The sequence below is a fragment of the Pestalotiopsis fici genome (assembly GCF_000516985.1).
Source record: "Pestalotiopsis fici W106-1 unplaced genomic scaffold PFICI_Scf_2, whole genome shotgun sequence".
In the NCBI taxonomy this organism is placed as follows: Eukaryota; Fungi; Ascomycota; class Sordariomycetes; order Amphisphaeriales; family Sporocadaceae; genus Pestalotiopsis; species Pestalotiopsis fici.
Genome location: NW_006917092.1, coordinates 4,254,596 through 4,274,875, shown reverse-complemented (window position 1 = coordinate 4,274,875; position 20,280 = coordinate 4,254,596). Strand labels below are relative to the sequence as shown.

Genomic DNA, 20,280 nt, shown 5'->3' with positions numbered 1-20,280 from the left:
GGTCGTCGTGTACATGGCGCGTAACGGCTACAAGAGTTCCGCAAGTAAAATGCGCTTGCGAGAACCATCCATGTTCTCATCCATCTTGGTTTGTGTGCAACTGTTGCCGACAAGGTATCATCAGTCCTCGGCTTCGGGTTTAAGATGCAGGCCGCGAACTTGACTTTCCGAAATTGCAAAACTGGTCTGCCAACCCCGGGAGGGATCCGGACACTGTAATCTGAATTGCGCTGAACCTCGGGCTCGTCAAAGACAAAGAGTCACTGAACATTCGTTTGCGCATCACGCGAAAGCTCAACAATGTTACATCCAAGATTCCCTATGATGACACTGTCAAGTTTGGCCACGACCTTGGGCAAGATTCTCGCGAGGTATCTCGGTTCTTCCAGAGCGTTGCGCCATTGAGGACTCGAGAGACTCGATTCCATCGCAAGTTTATTGACTCGCATGTTCGCCGTTTTTGGCTGTTTGTATCGAGGCTCTTTGCGCTCCAAGCACGAAAAGATCACCGGTATTTGTTTGCCCGAAAGTCATATCTAGAGTGCTCCCAGATCATTGCATCACATTCAAAAAGTCTACAACCCCCGGATCCGTTGGAGGACAAATTTGCACCTCTGGCAATGAAGTGAGGTGAACTTTACAAAGGACCACTTAGTCAAGGTGTCATTGTGACCCTTGGCCTCGAGATATCAACCCAACTGGAGCAAGAGGTCGAAGCAAGCAAAGGCCTCATCGACAAATCTGATCCTTTGTTCCAGCTATTACAAGCCAATCGAAGGCCAATCATTGATATCTTACGACACATTCATGGGCCACTCGGTCATATAATTGCTCTCGGCAGACCTAGGTACAAACGCTACGTCATGCTGTCCGCGATCTTGGCACAGATTGACGCATTTGATGCTGGACTCGGCGACGCACGAATCGAAGTGCTTGGGGTATTGAAGGAGAGCATCAAGGAATGTCGAAAACTACTTCTGGAAATACATGAGAAAGAGTGAGCAATAGGCGCCACATCAACATCCTGGACAACAGAAGGCAGTAACAGCTGGCCCGACCCATGAGGGTTTTGGGATTTGATGTAAACTCGATGGTGAAACCAATCAGAAAAGCTGAGACAAGGTTGGATTGACTAACCGAGGATGCATAGGATCTTTCCTTTGACCTGGGCGGCGTATCAGAAGTACCCACGTTCAACGACACACAAAAGTGACGTTGTGGTTTTAAGGGGACTGGGCTTCGGTCAGACCATCGAATGCACTAGAGACTATGGATGGATTGCTATCTTGAGCTTTACAGGCGATGAGAAGAAAGAGAGAAAGCGTTTGATCCTCTCATTTTGGCGAGTGAGCCAATTCCACAACAGGCCGTCGCAGCGTACTTGTGCCTCATGATTAGAACACCTCCCAAGCTCGAAGAATAGGGCTTATCCCATACCATAACATTGATATAAAGAGCAGGTCAGGAATACCAGATCTGTTATCTATGCACCTGAATGCTTTGTGTTGATCAGGCCCAGAATGCGGGCTCGGACCACCGCTCAGGGAGCGATACCCTTCAGGAGACAAACACAAGTACAAAAAAAGACCAGAACACTAGTTCAGAGCCCGTGGTGGGTTTTTGGTAATTTTCATGGCAATTTGGGCATCGTGTTCGAGGGAGTCAGGCCTCGGAGGTGCTTGCGGACACAGCAGCGCATCTAGGTCAAGGGTACTTACGTGCAGGTCGGCCACGGCGATACTAGTCTGTCTCGTCGTGCCCGCTGGCGGTCTCGTGTAAGTGGTGAAGACTCAAAAGCGCTTGATTGTTGCCTTTACTGACTCGAGATGTCTCACTGATGCCAATGGCTGTCTTGAGAAGCCACGACAAAAAGTGACATCTGAGCATGTCTTAGCATTAGTGAATAACATGCAAAGAAGCTTGCATCTGCTGGCCACTGGATTATATGATGACTACTGACCTTGCCTAGTTGATGAGCTCATGACTAGATATGGCGAATGCCGGGGTGATGAGTCCAGCCCTTTCTCGGAATCATCGAGTTGAAAGACATGCACACATGTTTCTCGGGTATTCCTTCTTTTCGGACACGATGAAGTTTTCCCATTGTTGATCCACGTCGTATGCCAATATCCGGACAGCTTTTACTCGTAGTATGATGGTTGTAATAGAAATGGAGTATAGACCTGATAAAATATTGAATTATTGAAAATGGAGTCGAATGATGCCCCCCATTTTCGGGCGAGAAAAGTCTTTCTACCAGCAATGGTGTGGAATTTTGAGCGGCAGCACTAGCATGGTAAAGGCATCACATGTAGTGTTCAATCTGAGGGGCTCACACCTGTGGTCATACTCCAGATGTATTTTGTTTAGATAGCCACATAGATCCGCTGAACTGATGATGAGAGGGACCACGGCCATTTCAGCTCGCAGATACCACGGCGTGTATTGCCGCGGAAGCGCCAATTGCGGACCGCTAAATACGTCTCGTCTAATCGTTTACTCATGGGAGCTGCCAGCCTACCATTACCGGAAAACGACCGAGCCATGGCTCCAGTCCTGACGCTACCTGCATACCGACCAGACCGACCCTTCGGCAAGACCAGAGCGTAAATGTTCTCGACCTCGCCACTAGGTGTTGCAAAAGCCAGACAGGGCAGAGTATACGGTGCTTGGCATCTCGTCATGCTGACCTGCGTATTGCCGCTCACAACCACCATACTACGCTGAGTCAATATGAGGCTCTACGCGCTCAGGCTTCACCAGACCAACAGCGGGTTCTTGGCCTTATTGACTATAATCAAGTTTGAAGAATGTGCTGGCACTAAAACCCGCTTGTCCTGCGAGAGGCAAAGAAAAGGCCTCGAGTAGTCTGTGAATAAGTCCAGGTCAAGGCCGTGCCCCCCTCTCAGTGAGGTGATAATGAGATCTAATCGTTGTCGACTTACTTGTTCACCTACATGAGTAAATCTCCAGTTCGAGACTTACTCATCAATGCTTTCGGCGCTCGGGATGGAGTCGTTCGATACCAATACGATCTAGGGCAAAGCGCCTGGCAGCCAGCTCTGGGTCCTTTGTGTACCTGAGCTAGTTGGCAACACCATCGTGCACGCCGTCGCTACGCTTTGTTGATCCGGAACCTCTGGATAAGTCTAAATCGATCTGACTTTGGCTAGCACAATGCTTTGAGTGTCTTATTCCTGGATACCGCGGCGCTAAAATCCACCATCGCATACGGCGTATACGAACGCACAGACGACAGGTCCCAAGACTTGGGCCATGCTATACTGACTATCCGGTGAACACCGGCGAGCCTATACTGACAAGCTGCTTCAAGCCAGCTCTATGGAATGTCCGCAATGTCGCGCCGTGATATTGTTCATGATCGGGTTTGGCTTACTGGCTTTTTTTATTTTTTATTTTTTTGACCAAATTCGTGTATATATAGCATGATGATCTCCCTTTTCATCGTCCTGATTCTCGTCATCAGCATCAGCATCAGCATCCAGCATCAACATTCAACAGTCTCACACAGACACTCACTATCTTTGACACTTTAAACATACACTCTTTATATTTCAAAACAAGAACAACCAACTTCATCATGCGCTCTCTCTTGCTTCTTGGGGCTGCTAGCCTTGTTGCCAGCTCCCCAGCATCCAACGGTATCAACCTCAGCATCATCAATGCCGCTCCCGCCCCATCGGTGACGGGACCCAGCGTCGACGACACTGTAGAGACTGGTATTTACAATGCCGCTGCCGCCTCATCCAGCGCTGTAGCAGCCGTCACTGGCGTCGCCACGGCCAGTGCTAGCTCTCCAGAGAAACGTGCAGTCGTCGAAGCTCGCGGCTTTTGCATTTTCGGTTGGTGCTTCGGTGGTGGCTCATCTGGTGGTGGTGGCTCTTCCACCACCCAGAAGACGACCACTACCACCAGTAAGGCTACAGCAACCACTGCTACAACTACAAGCAGTATTGTCACATCACTACCTGCCATCACCACCTCTGCCATGACCACTGGTGTCGTGGTCCCCTCGACCTGTACCCCCATCAGCTGGACCAACACCAACGCTTTCACTACGGACCCAGCTTGTCCCAGCCCCTGTAAGTACCTACTGAAAGAAAATGTAGTGTCTTTTCTTTTGCTAGAAGGACCTGCCTTTGAAAACCTGTTTCCTTTAGTCCCACAGTCTGCCTTTGGAAAGCAAATACGCATTGACTGCTCGCAACTCAAGCAACGATGAGGAAGAATAAGAAAGGCTAACACAATTCGTTTCGCTAGATGAGGTCGGGACTTACTGCGGCTTCATCAACCCAGAGGATCCTTGTGCTCCTCAGCCTGATGGGTACGGCCCTCCGACAACCAACCCTGACACGGCTCCCGCTTTCCAGGCCAACCCAGTCTACCACCAATTGGCCCAGAGCGCTGTTACCCCTTCCGGCTATGTTCAGACTTTCAAGGACCTGAATGCCTCGGTAAATGCAAACAGCTACATGGGACTATACACTCTCCAGAGCTACGACGTCGCCGGCTGCGCGGCCAAGTGCGACAGCACCAGCCTTTGCACCGCCTTCAACCTGTACATTGAGCGCGACCCCTCCTTCAACCCTGACCAGTGCTCGTGCTCCGGCAACAATGTGCCCTCATTCACCAACTTCAAGTGCACTCTCTGGGGGTCCGGTGTCAACTCGGCCGCGGCTACCAACAATGGTCAGACACGCAGTGGCTTCAGTGTCGTGATTGCAGGTTCCAACGGCTACGCAAAGACCAACAACACCACACCCGTCACTCCTCCCGGATGGACCAACCCCAAGAACTGCTCGGGCCTCCACAACCACCCGCGTACCTGCCTGGGCGAGCAGCTGTTCAAGGGCGTCTTTGATGTGAGCATCTGCGCCACCTATGCTGCTACCCAGAACGCCGTAAACGTCAAGTCTGGTATCATCAACACTATCCTGAGCTGGTTCGGCTACAACCCGGGCAAGTGCAACTTCTTCAACGCCTTTATGCTGACCCAGGACGGCATCCCCCAGGGAACATACTGCAAGCTCTTTGCCCAGCAGTACGACCCCAGTGTCGGCAACACTATCCCTGGCTGGAACGGCGGCCACTACCTTGGCGTCGAATCGTCTTGGTCTTACTGCAGTGCTTAAGCTCATGACATCACTATCTTTTCATTCATATGCTGATTACGTTCTTTCTGCTGAGTTTTAGATGGAATGGATTTCAGTGGCACATTCTTTTCGTCCATTTCTTAGCTAGATATTCTTGACCAGGCCTTCGGTGGCCAATTTCGAGGGCGCACTGGATAGGGGGGTTACTGGAGTTTTCTACTTTCTTTCATCTTTCTCTCTTTTCTCATCTTCTTTCTTTACACGCTCGGTCGGGTATAGACAAATTCTTTCCATAGTCAACACAATTTTTGCACTAAAAAAAGAGAAAAAAAAAAGTGAGCGCGAGGCTTTTCAACGAAGAGAGAATACATTCCAGTGATCAACAGACGCAGTGCCACCAACGCAGACCTCTACTAGGTTTGCGCCTGCTTATTTCGATTGATGAAGAAAACCAATCGCCATTCTAGTATATTCTATACTAAAGTCTAATTCTGTATGGTGCTTTAAAGAGACTCTAAATTTCTATTCCAAATCGTAAAATCGTGAAATTCCTCCGTGTCAATTATTGGTCCTTTGCATGCGTGTTTATCAAAAGGTGTACTTCTTCGGTGTACACCATGTAAATCTACTCCTCTTCTCGTCAGTGAGCCATGGCCAGACCGCCAGTAGACATCTTGGGGACATTCTTGACCCCCAAGGTAGCTAGCATGCCAACACCAGCCAAGCCAACACAACACCACATGCCTGTACTATATTGCTGAAGTTTGTCGTGGCCCTTATTTATGTCAACTGCTTGGACAACAGCACTTGCAAGAGCTAGGGCAACACCGCTGCCAATCTGAAATGCCGTGTTGACCATACCTCCGCACAGACTCTTGACGTTGACAGGCACAGAGGCCAAGAGAACGACAGTGATTGTGCAATACACAATAGTGGTGCCAAAGACTCCAATAACTGTTGTAGGAAATACATGCTTCCAAAAGTCGAGATCCTCTGGCCTCATGAGCGCCGAGGGAATTGGAGCAGCGGCACAGATTCCCATGCCGGCAATGAGCATCTAATCAGTCGAAAGATATGTCAGCTTCTCGATCTGTTCTGAACCGTATAGAAATTTCCACCAAATGCTCGAGCTATAGATAATAGGTAGGTGGGTATTTTCCGAGACGATGTTTTTAATACTTACATATTTAGTATTAAAGTACTCGACCATTCGGGACATTCCCAAGCTGGTAACAAATCCTACAAGACCCATGGGCAGAAAGCGGATCGCCGTCTGGCCGGCACTGAGCTCATTGATCTCCTGGCTGATTAACGTGGTATAATAAATGGTGGTCTGATAACCACCGTACATGACTAATCAAAGTTAGCAAGTTCAGGTGCTGAATAATAATAAACCAGTGTCCAAGAATTTACTCACCAAAACCACTCAGCCACAGAGCAGCAAAATTAGGAAGTTTCCAGAGAGACAGGGGCATGATTGGGTTGGGAACCTTTTTCTCAACATAGGTAAATACGCCAATCATGGCGATGCTGAGAATGAGAAGCACAATGATAAACGGCTTGCCCCATCCGTACTCGCCGCCGCTAGAAAGCACAAAGCTCAGCAGGATCAACCCAGCAGTCGACAAACCGGCCCCAGCAAAGTCAAGACTGGGCCTTGAAAGCCCTTCTAAACGGTCCTTGGGCAGAGTGAACCAGCCGAGAACCCCGACTGAGCCGGTAACAGCCAGCGGGACGTAGAATATGTAGCGCCAGCCCAGCGACGAGGTCAGAAATCCACCAAATATAAGACCAAGACAGAAACCCACGGCGCCGGCCGCGGCAAAGATGGTGAGGGCGAGCGTCCGGTCACTGGCCACAAAGTAATTGCTGATGATACCGACAGCAGAGGGTACCGTCATGGCGGCCCCGATGCCCTGAATGGCGCGGAAGATAGCGAGCTGTATGAAAGAGGTCGCTAGGCCATCGGCCAGGGTCCACACGCTCAAGAACCCCATGCCAATGCAGAATATCAATCTTCGGCCAAAGCGATCGGCGAGCACGCCGGCCAAGAGCAGGAAGCCACCAAAGGTGAGCGTATAGGCCGATATGAGCCATTGCAGGTCGCCAGTACCAACGTCAAAGTCCTTTTGGATCGAAGGCAGCGCAATATTGACACCAGTCATGAACACATTGTCCATCAGTTGAGCACCGCAAGTACAGAGCAGAATCATGGCACCACGCCACGATTTGATGACGCCCACATCGGGATAAGCCTGATGCACACCAGTCTCGTACTCTGCTGGGGTGGCGAGACCGGAATCTGGCTCGTGGGGAAATGGCCCGCCGGCGTCAGATGATGGGATCCCAGAGGTAGGTGTGGGCGGTCTCGTCGAAATGGGCGTGTTTAGAGTCGATGGAACCTCTCGGATGGTGCTGACGGGTCCTGGCTTGACAGCGCGAGGGCGCTGAATCTGAGGCAGCTCAAAGACACTATCCCGAGCCTCGTGAGAGCGGTGCCTGCTAATGGCGGAAGCGCTGCGGACGAGGGCATCGAGATCCTCCACTTGGTGTCCGTCCTCTTGGGTCATGCGAGAGGCGGTGCTGCGACGACGAGTCGTGATGGGCATGCCTGGGAATCCAGCGGGAGGTGCCAGCGTTGGCGCTTCCTCCAAGGCGGATGTACGGCGACCGAGAGGCTCGCCAAAGTCATCGTGCGAGGCACGAACCTCATATTGTTCATATTCGTGTTGTTCCATGTTGGAAAGAGAAAAGAAGAAAAAGTCCCCTGGATCAAGAGTTATATGAGCATTTCGTGTTTCTGGGTGCAATCTTCCACCACCCCCTATCGGAAGTGAACAAATACAAAGTGAAAAATCTCAGAGGTCTCTGGCTTTGTCGTGATCGAACTAAAAAGTTGAGGGGAAGAAAAACATGCGAAATGTTTCCAGGTTTGAATCTATTTACGAGTGATAAATATGTTACCAACCAATTACTTATATACATTTCTGGTCCATCACACAATTGCGGCCTACTATTGGCCCCTAGACATCTTATCAAAAGATTGCAAAGCTGGACGTTGCCACCCAATGTCGTAATTTTCCACGATGGTGGACCAGCCATCAGTGTGGGTTATATACTGCCTACATTGCAGATTGCTAGGTAACCGTTGGCGGGCACTGGCTCACCCCACGCTGGGCTCTTTCGGCTCTCTTTCCAGGCACATAGTCGAGTCAATCTGATGGGGACGGGTCGAGGATGGTGAAGGGATTGTTCCAGTGGTCTGATCAGCTCCATTTCTCCATTTCTCTTTGCTTTGAATTTCAAATTTTCGAACTCGCTTATTTAGACGTAATGGCCCACTACTAGGTACATAGTTTAGGTGGGCAAAGCGCGGGGGTCTCGTCGTTGTGCCTATGTACCTACATACCTACCTAGTAGGTAGCCAGCAAATCCCAACATCAAGAAGAACAGGCCTTTGATCTTGATGTCTTCTCAATGTATATGAAAGTAATAATAAATCCTAATATAAATCTTTTGAGAAGTTCGAAATCAGTAAACGTGCATATTAGTTAGTACTCTGTTTGTGCAGTATTGCAGGCCTTTGATTCAGGCGATCGTTTAGGACCAGGTCAGCAGCCATGGCAATAAGTAACCGCACTAATGAATCGCTGAGCCCAGGTAACACAGAAGGAAAAAAAAAACTTCGAATTATAGTGCCACGACCCACCGTGGTCAAATAACTAAAAATGTCACTTTAGGTAATTTTCCCCGGAGCCACAATTTTTAGCGAGGGATGACTAGGTATCTACCTATGTAGGTAGCAATGACTACATTGTTCAATTTGTACATCTCATTCTATCAATGCCAGCACTTGAGCAGTCCGTGAACGCACTTGGGCGCGGATTGAACCAATTTGATGTATTCATTGTTTGCTTCAGCTTAGCGGCGCGAAACACCGCCCAAAAATTTGTATGACCAATATCACTCCAGACAATGGCTGATAAAGTTGACAAAGGTTGCTTTGATGTCAAAGACGATCAATGGCTTTTAAAACCAGTCAAGCGAAAGGCTCTGTTCCTATGGCGGCTATTTATTGCCATGGGTTCCGACCGATCGTGCGCGCCCGTGTTCCAGGGTATATCAAAGTCACCATTCATGAAATTTTTGCTGATCTCCCCAAACCTGAATATATTGGTCAGTCCCAGGAGCAAATAAAACAAAATGTGTAAGCGCATCCACCTCTTGAAATATTGTATGAGCTGTGGGCCCACCAGCGAATGGGCAGTCGATCGAGAACACAAATGTAATTATAGCATCTGTACACCCAAAGACATTTTCCGACAGCCATACCCATATATAAGCTTTACATGCGGAGATTGTAAATTCAAGGGCTCAACGTTCGAAAATTCGGGTTTCGGGAAGCAATGGATAAGGGATCATGGTATTAAGCTGAGAGTGGACGAAACCAAGAAACAAAGGCTGAAAAAGGCATCTGCCAAGCCAGGCCGAACTTGATCCGCAACGTGAGATTGTATAGGTAAGTCAAATTATAAATGTTGTTATTACTTTCATTGTAATTCTTCCATTCTTTTAATTCGTCACGCATCATTCCTACCGGAACAGAATATTATTTCAATGTCCACGTAATAATAAACCTCTGACTATTAAGCAATAGATAATCATGGCTGCGAGAGGATCCCACTCCTACGTCTTATATTGTCGTCGACTAGCGTACAGTTACCCAGGTACGTATTCGGTCCTTAAAAAAATTGAAAACATTCACCCACATAATGGAAGAGCTTTCCTAAACGTCAACTCCAGAGCAATGCCAACAGCATTTTACTGGCTGCTAATAAAATGTTTGCTAATGTCCATATCCTCGTGACAATTCTGGCACCGGTGGGTAACTCGACCAGTAGACCGGAGCTGTTCCGCAGCTGCAGCGGCGCTGGCCTTCAAACCTGTACCAACACCCGAAATTTGACCATGGCTTGAGGGGGTCTGATAGTTGTTGGCACTGACGCCACTGCCCCTCTGCTGGTCACTCGGGGCGATCCCGGATGGTGTTCCCGAAGAAAGACTATAGTACGGCTCATTGTCACCACGTCCAGCAGAACCACTACTGATACCGGTGGTGCGAGGAGCACCTTGAGTAGTTGTTGGTTCATTGCGATTCGCGGAAGTAGCATTGACCGCAATGCCTGAAGGTGTACCGCCGGGAAGTGTATTGTACTGTCCTTGAGTGTGAGCAGTCGTCGAGGGCACGTGGGTTGCAGCACTGGCCGTTGATGGTTGCCCATAGGTGCCACGATCAACTCCAGCTCGCTGCGATTCATCAGACATGCCCTCACCGCGCTGACCGATGGATGGTTCATTGTGGTGTCGTGCAAGACGAGAGGCGGTGTAGCCACCGGCAGCGCCAGCACCCGCGATTGCAGCATCGTTTCCGATATGATCCCTAGAAGCGGACTGGGGATCACGATGATCGCCGCTTGGAGAAGTCCTGGAATCTAAGTGAGTCGAATCGACCCCGGACCCGACAGGCTTCCGCGAGGCAGACGGTTCCTTGTACTTGTTATATTCATGCATGCCATAGGCAGCTACTCCGGTTGCGGCGCCAGCGCCAAGTGCGGCATCTCGGGACCTATGGTCCGCATTACCAGACTGCGGGTCGTGGTATGTACTTCCCGTAGTGCCAACAGCAGTCCTAGGATCTGCGTGAGTGGGATCAGTTCCAGATCCAATTGGTTGTGATGCAGAAGTTTCTGATCTCTTGTTGTGTTGCTCATGCTCGTGAGTACCATAGGCAGCAGCACCAGCACCAAATGCCAGTGCAGCATCTCGAGATCTATGATCTCCATGACCTGAGCGAGCAGTGTCGAGGCGGTCATCCTGGCCTACAGCAGGGGTACCATGGTGCAGAGCACTGGAATCGTCCCGCTCGTTTTGATGACATTGACGCGACCCATTCCTGTCGATGCTTGTTTGTCCAGCTCGAGGGTCTGAATCTGTAGGGTCAATTCCAGAGCCAGTGGGTTTGGAGGTAGATGATCTTGAATCATGCTGATTATGGTGGTGGGCAGCATAAGCCGCAACTGCACCAGCGGTGGCCATGCCTGCCCCATCTCGTGCAGTGTGGGAACCGGCCTTGTTACCATCATGGCCTGAGGTGGTGGGGTCCTGATTGGATGTATGAGTCGGGTTGTGACTGGAAGAGTGGTGTGCAGAGTGTACCGGCACATCACCGACGTCGAGCATCGAGCCAGTCTCATGTGTGGTTGGCTGACTGGCGGCTACCACGGATGGATTCTTGTGCCCGGCCATTGTTTGTTGCTGAGGCGTCGCAGTTGCACTGCCCAGGGCATTTGTGTCTTTGGTATTGCCAGTACTTGAATAATTAGAAGTGTGGCTACCAAGCCCATGGGCAGTCGACTCGGTCGCAGACGAACGTGGGACATGCTCGGCGGAACGTCCAAGCGTATCATTGTCATCCCGGTGACGCCCGCTCAAAGAAGAAGTATTGACAATACTTGGTGAACTGCCATGGTAGTCCCTACTCGTGACATCATTCCGTAGAGAATCGTTGGGGGATTCGCCAGATGCCAGAGGATTTCCTTCACGGCCCCCCACACTGGCCCTCTGAGTGTGAGGATGATGATGATAATCGCTCTCAGATTTTTGACCAGTATTGTAAGAACTGTGAGCAGCTTGGGTTCCCTCAATGCCACTGGTAAAATCGTTTGTCTTTGTCCCAGATCGGTCACTGCCTAGCTCACTGGCATGTATACCGCCTTGTGTCCCAGGGCCTATAGCAACGCCAGTGCCAGGGACTTGGGATGTATCTGGGCGACCGTACTGGTCTGCGGCGTAGTCAGTCTTGTCCATTTTGTCCATGTTGTTCATTCTGACTTTGGTGTAAAAGTCGTCAAGAAGAAGTAAAAAGTTATTGTTGTGGGGAAAGACGATATTGAGATGTGTATGAAAGGTTGAACAGTAACGGAAAGGACTTAAATGGTTAACATGATTTTGCGTGATGATGGAGATTCTGATTTATACTTTGGTTATGCTATGACATAGGCAAAGTTGTTGCCATGATTACATAATTACGCATACTACCTGAATTCTGTTTGTACTTTGCACTCCCAAGGCAGTACGTGGTCGCTGGTACGTAGCGGGCGGATTGGTAGTGCCCTGATTTGTTTTACGTTCTCATGTCGTCACTTGTGGTTCAGCTTCGTATGTAGATGATGGCCAACGGGCATTAGTGCTTCCAGACTATGCCTCGGGAAGAATAGAGTTGAGGGAGGATCCCTAAATTTCCAAAGTCAAATGCGTCAGCGGTAGATGCTAGCGGCTGCTTTTAGTTTGAGACCACGATCGTGAGTGACGATCAAAAGATGCACAACATCACCGAGTGGTCAAACTCAGGTTTTAGTGTCCGTATTTCCGACAAAAGTTGCAACAAGATTTGTTTGCAGGTTAGCAGCAAGCAGTACTAGCAGAGAGACCGGATTTATTTGTCAGGGTCTGGCCAGACTTTACAGTTTAGAACTTCCTGGGGTGGTGATGATCATTCATTCAAATCCCTCTAGACTGGAGTCTGTCGCCTGTCTGGCCCAGCCAACCAGCTATTAATATACATACACCTACATTGTCTGCAGCTCTGCCTTGGCAGCCATTATAGACTGCCCAGTCTTGATCTGTGAAATTTATGATTTTGCTTCTACATTTCATTGAAGGAAACCGGGGGTGCAAGAGAGAGACGATTGTGACATCCAAATACAAGAGCCAATTAATCAAGGCAAATCTCAATAACATGTACCTTTATCTACCTACGATATAACTGATGTCCAAAACATGGACCTTGTTCACAGAGACCAAAGGCTGATGATGATACGATACCTAGAAGCAGCCAAGTACGATATAGACTCACCGCCTCGGCAATCTGGAGCGCACGGGCCCATGGCAAAATAATGCCAAGATTTCGCAAGACGATCAGTTCCGCACCCAAAAAATTTCAGCCCAGTAGTGAGAAAACACAATCGCTCAGTCGGACCCATCGCAAATCAGCAGCCGAAATTTTTTTTCTCCCTAATATCAGCATCGCAACCGACGAGGAGTTCAGCTCACTGACCGGCCATTTCTCGCCTGCAATCTAAACAACCACTGTACTCATTGTATAGAATTCTGCTGGCTGGCCTCTTATCCCACATCAGTCATGGCCGAATCGTCGCTGCAGGTTCGTGCCAAAAACGTTGTGTGACCCCACCACAAGCCCGGCTCCTAGCTGACAATTGTCGCCTTTCTTTTAGGATCGCCTGCGCGATCATGCGAAAGCATTCGATGGACTCTTGTCCCTGATCCCAGCAAAGATGTATTACGGCGATGACAACTCTGTATGTAGCCATTTTCAGCATCTCTACCGCCTTCTCTCGCTCGCTCTCTCTCTCTCTCTCTCTCTCTCTCCTCCCTCCCCCCCCTCCCCAAGCTGCTGCCTTGCAGTCTTGTGTGTGTGCTGGCCACCCCGCCTCTCTATATTCGCGTTTGCCACCTGCGCTCCTGTTCCCCCTCCAGCTAAGAATGGCATATTTAATTTGACCTTGCCCTGACTCTTGCCCATTGTAGGACCAATGGAAGAAAAAGAAGCAGACCAAGGCACAGGCTGCCGAGGCGCGCCGGAACAAGCTCGACCCCGACAGCAAATTGAACCGCAGCGTCAAGGAAGTCATGGAAGAACAAGCCCAGAAGAAGCGCAAGCGGGACCAAGGCTTGGCCGACTCCTCAGATGAGTGGTCCGACGTCGATGGCATTGAGGCTGAGAAGCCCGCCGAGGGCATGAAGAAGAAGAAGCTCAAGGTGGAAGAGCCAGAGCCCGAATTGACCGAGCAGGAACGCCGAAAGGCCGAGAAGAGAGAGGCCAGGAAAGAGCGTAAAGCCGAGAGACAAGCCCTGCGAGAAGAGGAGGCTGCCTATGAGAAGAGAAACGTCAAGTCGGGCGTGAACAAGATCAAGCTGGGTCCGCGAGAGTCAAAGCCTGCTTCCGGCAAGTCAAGTGAGCCCGCCCAAAATGCGCCGACTGATGATCTGCAAGAGCTGGAGGAGGACGAAGCTGATGATATTGACGATAAGTCGGAGGACGCGGAGGATCTCGACATGGCCAGCGCGGCCGACGAGGAGGACAGTGAGGACCAGTCCGACTCTGCTTCTGCACCCCCCTCGGTGCCCGAGTCCCCCGTCTTCGATATGAACGGCACACCGATCGATTCCACCGGCCAGCCACCCAGTACATCCACATCCATCTCCTCCACGGTGCCACCGTCTGAGAAGCCCAAGCACATCAAAATCCCTAGTGACACGACTGCCCTGCGCGAACGTCTTGCTGCCAAAATCCAAGCCCTCCGTGACGCTCGCAAAGCCGATGGCCCAGATGGCAAGCCCATTCGCACTCGTCAGGAGTTGATCGAGTCGAGGAGACAGAAGCAAGCCGAGCGGAAAGCCCACAAGAAGGAGGCCAGGAAGAAGGCGTACGAGGAGGAAACTCGCAAGCGGGAGGAGGCGCTGGCGTCGGCTCGTAACTCTCCTGGCAGCATCCTTAGTCCGGCTGTTGATCTGGCAGACACCAACTTCACGTTTGGCCGAGTAGCCTTTGGTGACGGCGCACAACTTTCTCATGATCTGTCGCATGTGCTCAGCAGCGGCAAGAAGAAGGGTCCATCCGACCCCAAAACAGCCCTTCTCAAGTTCCAAAACGAGAAGAAACGACTGGAAAAGCTGGACGAAGAGAAGCGCAAGGATGTCGAGGAGAAAGAAATGTGGTTGTCAGCAAGGAAAAGAGCCGAGGGTGAGCGGATTAGAGACGATGAGAAGCTCCTCAAGAAGGCCGTAAAACGCAAGGAAATACAGAAGAGTCGAAGCGAAAAGGCCTGGAAAGAGCGAGCCGAGGGAGTGCAAAAATCCATCAAGCAGCGGCAACAGAAGCGGGAGGACAACATCAAGGCTCGCAAAGAGCAGAAGTTGCTGGGTAAGGGTGGGAATAAGAAGAAGGCCGCCGCAGCCAAGAAGAAGGGCAGAGCTGGCTTCGAAGGCTCCTTTGGTGGAAAAAGGAAATGAGCGGCTTCAAGAGTGGCTATTCTGAACCCATGGTCGACTGTGGCGCATCAGCAGTTCTGTGCCCTTTTTAAGATTTTGACTGTATATATCGATCAATCTTTTGGTATTCCCTCAGCGGGCGCAAGGGGACTGAAATTCAAGACATTTCCTGAATGATGCCACTTTGTTTCATCACTTCTCCCACCTTCAATTGATCGACTGTCTACTCACTTGGCTTGGTGTTGGCGGGTATTAGGTGAACACCGAGGCTGGTTCCATGTCATCTGTCGATTGATTGCTGGTGGTGACCAGCTACAAGTCGCAAAGTTATCGCGGCCATGAAGTGGAAAGAGGACCAGCGTAAACATTTGGATTTGCTCACCATTCCGATCCGGGAAGAAAAAAAAAAAACAGAAAAAAAGAACAGGCAGATGAGATACTTTTGTGCCGTTCGTTTGTGTCTTTCATTGATCTTCGATCCTTGTGGCCTTGGTCGCCTATCAAAGTTTCGTCATAACAAAGGCGTAGACAAAGAATTGTCCCAAGGCACAAACATTTTGTGTCCCTAGACCTTGAGGCATCGGATTGTCTAGACGATTCGCATGTATTCGACAAGCCATGAAAGTTTGCGTGCTTTTGTGTATATATATCTACACGTCGTTGCAATCTAAGTAGCAAATACCTTCTGGCTGCTAAGCAACTCAATTGCACCGAAACAATACCTATCGATCTATTTACCAACTCAATTGCACCGAAACAATATCTATCAATATATTTACAATGGCAGCCGGAGCAGAACAAGCCCTATTCACGCGTGAAGCTCTCGTAGCGATTGAGCGTGAGCTGGAACGCAACGGCCAGAATCTCACTTTACCCGCAACGCGGGGCGGTGTGCAGGAAATAATTCCCAATGAATTTCAGCATATCAAAGATAAGGATGAGGAGCCGGGCGAGAGTATCAAATTCCCTTTGATTACATTGCATGGGGAGTACGAATACAATAGATTAACGGAAAAGGGTTCCGACAATGAATATCGATGCGTTAGCATTATCCCCTCTTATCGGTCCGCTCCACTACGGACCGAAGAGGATTTATTCATGCACATAGTCAAAGAGACCATGAAGACAGAGCATAGGGAAACAGACGAGATCAAGGACCTCAAAGAATGCCTCCTGAGGCATCCCGAGGTCATGACTCGGATAAGGAAGATTGTGTGTTTTGATCTGACGCCACTGGATCCAAGAGATCATGACGAGCTCGCCGAGAGGAATATATCAGAAGAGAGTCTGTCAGAACTTGATGAGGAAGACCGCGACTCACTCATGATAACTAGATCTATGGAGCAGTACGTGGCCGTTCATGATCTTGCCTGGTTTATTCAGCAGAACTTTGGTCCGAAGTATGAACGACCAGAGGTTTACATCCAGAACCCGCTCTATTCCTCACTGGATAGGAAGCTTCTTGCAAAATCGTTACGCTTCAAGGACGTTGGTGGATTCGGCGCCAAGGGGTTTCTTTTGGTCGACGAGGACACCATGGTAATATCAAGCGACGACGAAGACTGCGTTCGGGAAGTTGTCCTCGATGTATCCAGGCCTGCCTGTCTTTGGGTCCGTGAGTCCTCTGATTTGCCAAAGCGGACGCGGCAAATCGTAGATGCTGACTACATTGAGAGTCACCGCAAGCCAGGATACAGGACGGGATTGACGTTTCCAGGGAACCGTGTCTATTTCAGGAGGTCTGGAGGTCCAGAAGATGCCGCCGAGGAAACTCTCAAGTTGAATACGGATTATGTCGAGCCGGACCCTTACCATATGCCCGGGTTTTCTCCAATTTCCCGAAGGCCCTCACCGGATTTCCCACCTGCAGGGGAGCATGAATAAAGGTCGAGGAAATTCATGAGTACAAGTACGTAGATGTGTGCAGGAACTCTCAAGTTCCCCAGGTTCTATCGGCATGTAGGCGGACATGAGCAGCGACAATACATTAACATTACCCTTTTGCACAATACAAGGACGTAAGTAGAGAGAGAATGATTCATGTCCGTGGTTCTTTTAGTATGATGGTTGATCAGTGACAACCTACCTTGACCTATAAGTGATTCGCGCAACAAGATTGGCGTATATGATGGTGCCATGTAAAAAAGATATGATAAGATTTGCTGTCAATTCGTGACCTATCTAGTGGGTATGGGTCGGGTCAATCCACTTCACCGTGGTCGGCTTCTCTACAGGCTCCAGGTCGGGCAGGTTTACGGCGACAGCCTCGGAGTCACTACGCATGAGCACGCACTCCAACTTCTCGTCGGCACTGGCGTTGATTTCCTGGTGCGGCACGTAGGGCGGCACGTAGATGAAGTCGCCAGGGCCGGCCTCGGCCGTGAACTCGAGCTTCTCGCCCCAGCGCATCCGCGCGCGACCCTTGACCACGTAGATGACGCTCTCGAGGTGACCGTGGTGATGCGCGCCCGTCTTGGCGTCGGCGTGGATGTGGACTGTCCCCGCCCAGATCTTTTTGGCCCCTACACGGGCAAAGTTGATGGCGGCAGCACGGTCCACTGCGTTGCGACGAGGTCCGGCGTTAGTTAAAAATGTCGTCCAATGTAATGTGTATACACTCTCAACGGCAAAGGGCTAATACACATGAGGAAGAACATATAGAAGGATGCTTACTGCCCGGCGTTGAATGCGCATTTCCTGTGTTGTGGTCCAACTGGTCGCCGGGAATGACACGGACACCCTCGGTCTTCCACCCGTCCGCGGGCGGGGGTGGAATGTCATCATGAGCGTGCTCGTGTGTATGGCATTCAGACATGATGGCGATGATGAATCTGGTGCGGTCTGAATGTGTAGAATAGAAGATGAATATGTCAAGGGTTGGTGTTGAACAAGACAATTGCAGAAGGGGGGTTTTCTCCTAGCCTGTGTTTCTCAATTGGAAAATGGAGTAAAATTAATGGACCGAGGATGGACAAAAAGAATACTACCAACAACAAGTACGTACAAGCCAAAATTTGGAGTATGCATGAATGCATCAAATGCCCACAGCAAGACGCCGGCGTCTTATACCTGCTTGGATCCCGGCCGACGCCGCCGCCGCCTAGGAGGTAGAGGTACTATCTATCCGCATCCGAAGGTCCTGAGCACCAGCAGCATAGCGGGGCCCTCATCGCACGTAATCCGTCGTCGGGTTGGCGTGATACCAGACGAGATTGCACCAAAAACAAATATCATTAGAATTTATGGACAAGGTGTAGTCGCATATAGCCTGCTATCTATGTAGGTACCTAATTTTATGGGATTAATTATTTGTATCAGGAATCGAGTTCATATCAACTTCTTTTTCCCTTGTGCTAATTAATAGGCGACAAGCTGACACTAAAACAACCCCCCCTCGAACAACTGCTCTTCCAGGCCCGAGTTGAGAGACTGGCTCATCAATATTGTCTAAAGTTTTGGAATGAAGCATTGTATCTTGCCGTCTCGGGTGCGTTACCGTAGCGATTGCCATCGTAACCTGCTGTCGTCCCGGAATAATACGACACTTGATCAGTGCCCGAGGAACCTAAAGTAGAATAAGGCGAATTTGGAGAGGGAGCCTGGGTGTAATGAGAACCATGCTGCTGCTGCTGCTGCTGCTGCTGCTGAACAAATAGATGCTCGTGAGGTGTCGTCGAATGGTCGGCCGCCAGTTCGCACGTCACTGGGCCTTCATTAGCTGGAAGCTCTGATTTGAAGTCATTACGAGCCCCTGCCGCCAACTCCTGGGGCCAAGGCTTGGGCGATAGTTGTGTTGTCTCGCCCGCTTGATATGATGGATAGGCATACTGTCGGTTGGATAGATCGGGCTGGTGCTGCATGGCCAGATTCTCATCTTGGTTGGCCTTGGCCTGTCTCTTCCGCCGTCGAAAGAGGAGAAAAAGTAACATGGTCGCAACAAAGAGAAGTGCAGCTCCGGCAGCGCCGACACCGATTCCTGCCTTGGCTCCGGTCGAGAGTCCTTCGGAACTGGCAGCAGTCGGCGGTACCGTCGTACTGGTTGGTGTCGACTGAGTGGCTGTTCCCGTTGGAGATGTCGCCAACGGCCGCGTCTGAATAGATGTGATTGTCACTTGCGTGCCTGACACCTCGGTTGCTATGGTTGTAGGGTTATACACGGCGGTAGGCTCGAATCCGCTGGTCCATGCGATCGATGAGCCGGTACTGTTTGGCAGACTGGCATATGCTGGCAACGCAGTATTGCCCTCGAACAGAATTGTGCTGCAGTAGGGGTCACAACTCTGGTTCGGCAGCCTCTCGAGCTCTGTGGAGTTTTCAGATGTCTCGCACCCGCCCCATTTCGTGTCATTGCTTCCCGTGCCTATCTGGCATTGATGTATAGCTACCCACTCCTGTTGATTGAACTGTGGCGACTTCCAGGGACACGCCGGATCGTTGAACCCGGCATCTGTACATCCGGCCAGATACGTGTTGCCGGCTTTGCTACCATATCAGTAATGTTCAAGACACCAAAGACGGTCGGCCGGCGGGGTCAACATACTTTCCGGATCGTAGCATGCATTGGCCTTGTCAAAGCTCAGGCAAAAGTCGCCGGTATGACAGCAAGGCCAATGACCCAGTGCGACATTGCCGCAAGGGATGAAGCTGCCTTTAGTCTCCGTGTTCTGGGTAAAGTAGCAAGTGCCATTTGACACGTTTGGATCCATGGCAGAAGTTATGATATTGAATCGAAGAGTGGAGATCTAAGTGTATAGCAATCGACATCTCCTTCTTCCAGTTCCCACCGTTCGGTAAAGAAAATAAAATTGTAGTCCGGCCGTCCAAACAAGAAGGTCGAGGCTCGCTCTCTCTATCTCTCTTTCACTTTCGCTTTCTCCCCCTCTTTTCGCTCCCTCTGATCCGCAGGGAACCCATCAGCAACGGCCAACAGCATATACGCGCGCCCGTTCGTTGTACAGATTGGCTGGATTCCGCTCAATCTCACCATGTAGAAAGGCAGCATCGCCGGTAAAAGTACCCGCTGTGAGATCTCATAGGCTACGGGTCTGCGAGCCCCCTGGTGATCTTTCATGGCCCGGTCCTGATTTTCCGTAAG

At 50.3% G+C, this 20,280-nt stretch overlaps 7 protein-coding genes across 7 annotated transcripts; 3 read left to right on the top strand and 4 right to left on the bottom strand.

The window, feature by feature from the left end:
• Positions 1–3,601: 3,601 nt before the first annotated feature.
• Positions 3,602–5,153, top strand: PFICI_03475 (uncharacterized protein; the record flags this gene model as incomplete). Its single annotated transcript, XM_007832056.1, has 2 exons — positions 3,602–4,103; positions 4,282–5,153. 2 exons carry the CDS (start codon positions 3,602–3,604, stop codon positions 5,151–5,153), a joined length of 1,374 nt encoding a protein of 457 aa, XP_007830247.1.
• A 601-nt stretch (positions 5,154–5,754) lies between these two features.
• PFICI_03474 (uncharacterized protein) lies at positions 5,755–7,852 on the bottom strand (the record flags this gene model as incomplete). Its single annotated transcript, XM_007832055.1, has 3 exons — positions 5,755–6,171; positions 6,298–6,467; positions 6,532–7,852. 3 exons carry the CDS (start codon positions 7,850–7,852, stop codon positions 5,755–5,757), a joined length of 1,908 nt encoding a protein of 635 aa, XP_007830246.1.
• Positions 7,853–9,935: 2,083 nt separating this feature from the next.
• Positions 9,936–11,981, bottom strand: PFICI_03473 (uncharacterized protein; the record flags this gene model as incomplete). Its single annotated transcript, XM_007832054.1, has 1 exon — positions 9,936–11,981. The coding sequence occupies one exon, from the start codon at positions 11,979–11,981 to the stop codon at positions 9,936–9,938; it is 2,046 nt and encodes a 681-aa protein (XP_007830245.1).
• Positions 11,982–13,314: 1,333 nt separating this feature from the next.
• PFICI_03472 (uncharacterized protein) lies at positions 13,315–15,206 on the top strand (the record flags this gene model as incomplete). Its single annotated transcript, XM_007832053.1, has 3 exons — positions 13,315–13,335; positions 13,409–13,492; positions 13,722–15,206. The coding sequence occupies 3 exons, from the start codon at positions 13,315–13,317 to the stop codon at positions 15,204–15,206; spliced, it is 1,590 nt and encodes a 529-aa protein (XP_007830244.1).
• A 759-nt stretch (positions 15,207–15,965) lies between these two features.
• PFICI_03471 (uncharacterized protein) lies at positions 15,966–17,069 on the top strand (the record flags this gene model as incomplete). The annotated part of the gene is made up of 1 exon (XM_007832052.1): positions 15,966–17,069. The coding sequence occupies one exon, from the start codon at positions 15,966–15,968 to the stop codon at positions 17,067–17,069; it is 1,104 nt and encodes a 367-aa protein (XP_007830243.1).
• Positions 17,070–17,366: 297 nt separating this feature from the next.
• On the bottom strand, positions 17,367–18,000 carry PFICI_03470 (uncharacterized protein; the record flags this gene model as incomplete). Its single annotated transcript, XM_007832051.1, has 2 exons — positions 17,367–17,743; positions 17,859–18,000. 2 exons carry the CDS (start codon positions 17,998–18,000, stop codon positions 17,367–17,369), a joined length of 519 nt encoding a protein of 172 aa, XP_007830242.1.
• A 622-nt stretch (positions 18,001–18,622) lies between these two features.
• PFICI_03469 (uncharacterized protein) lies at positions 18,623–19,891 on the bottom strand (the record flags this gene model as incomplete). The annotated part of the gene is made up of 2 exons (XM_007832050.1): positions 18,623–19,662; positions 19,726–19,891. 2 exons carry the CDS (start codon positions 19,889–19,891, stop codon positions 18,623–18,625), a joined length of 1,206 nt encoding a protein of 401 aa, XP_007830241.1.
• Between the last annotated feature and the right edge of the window lie 389 nt (positions 19,892–20,280).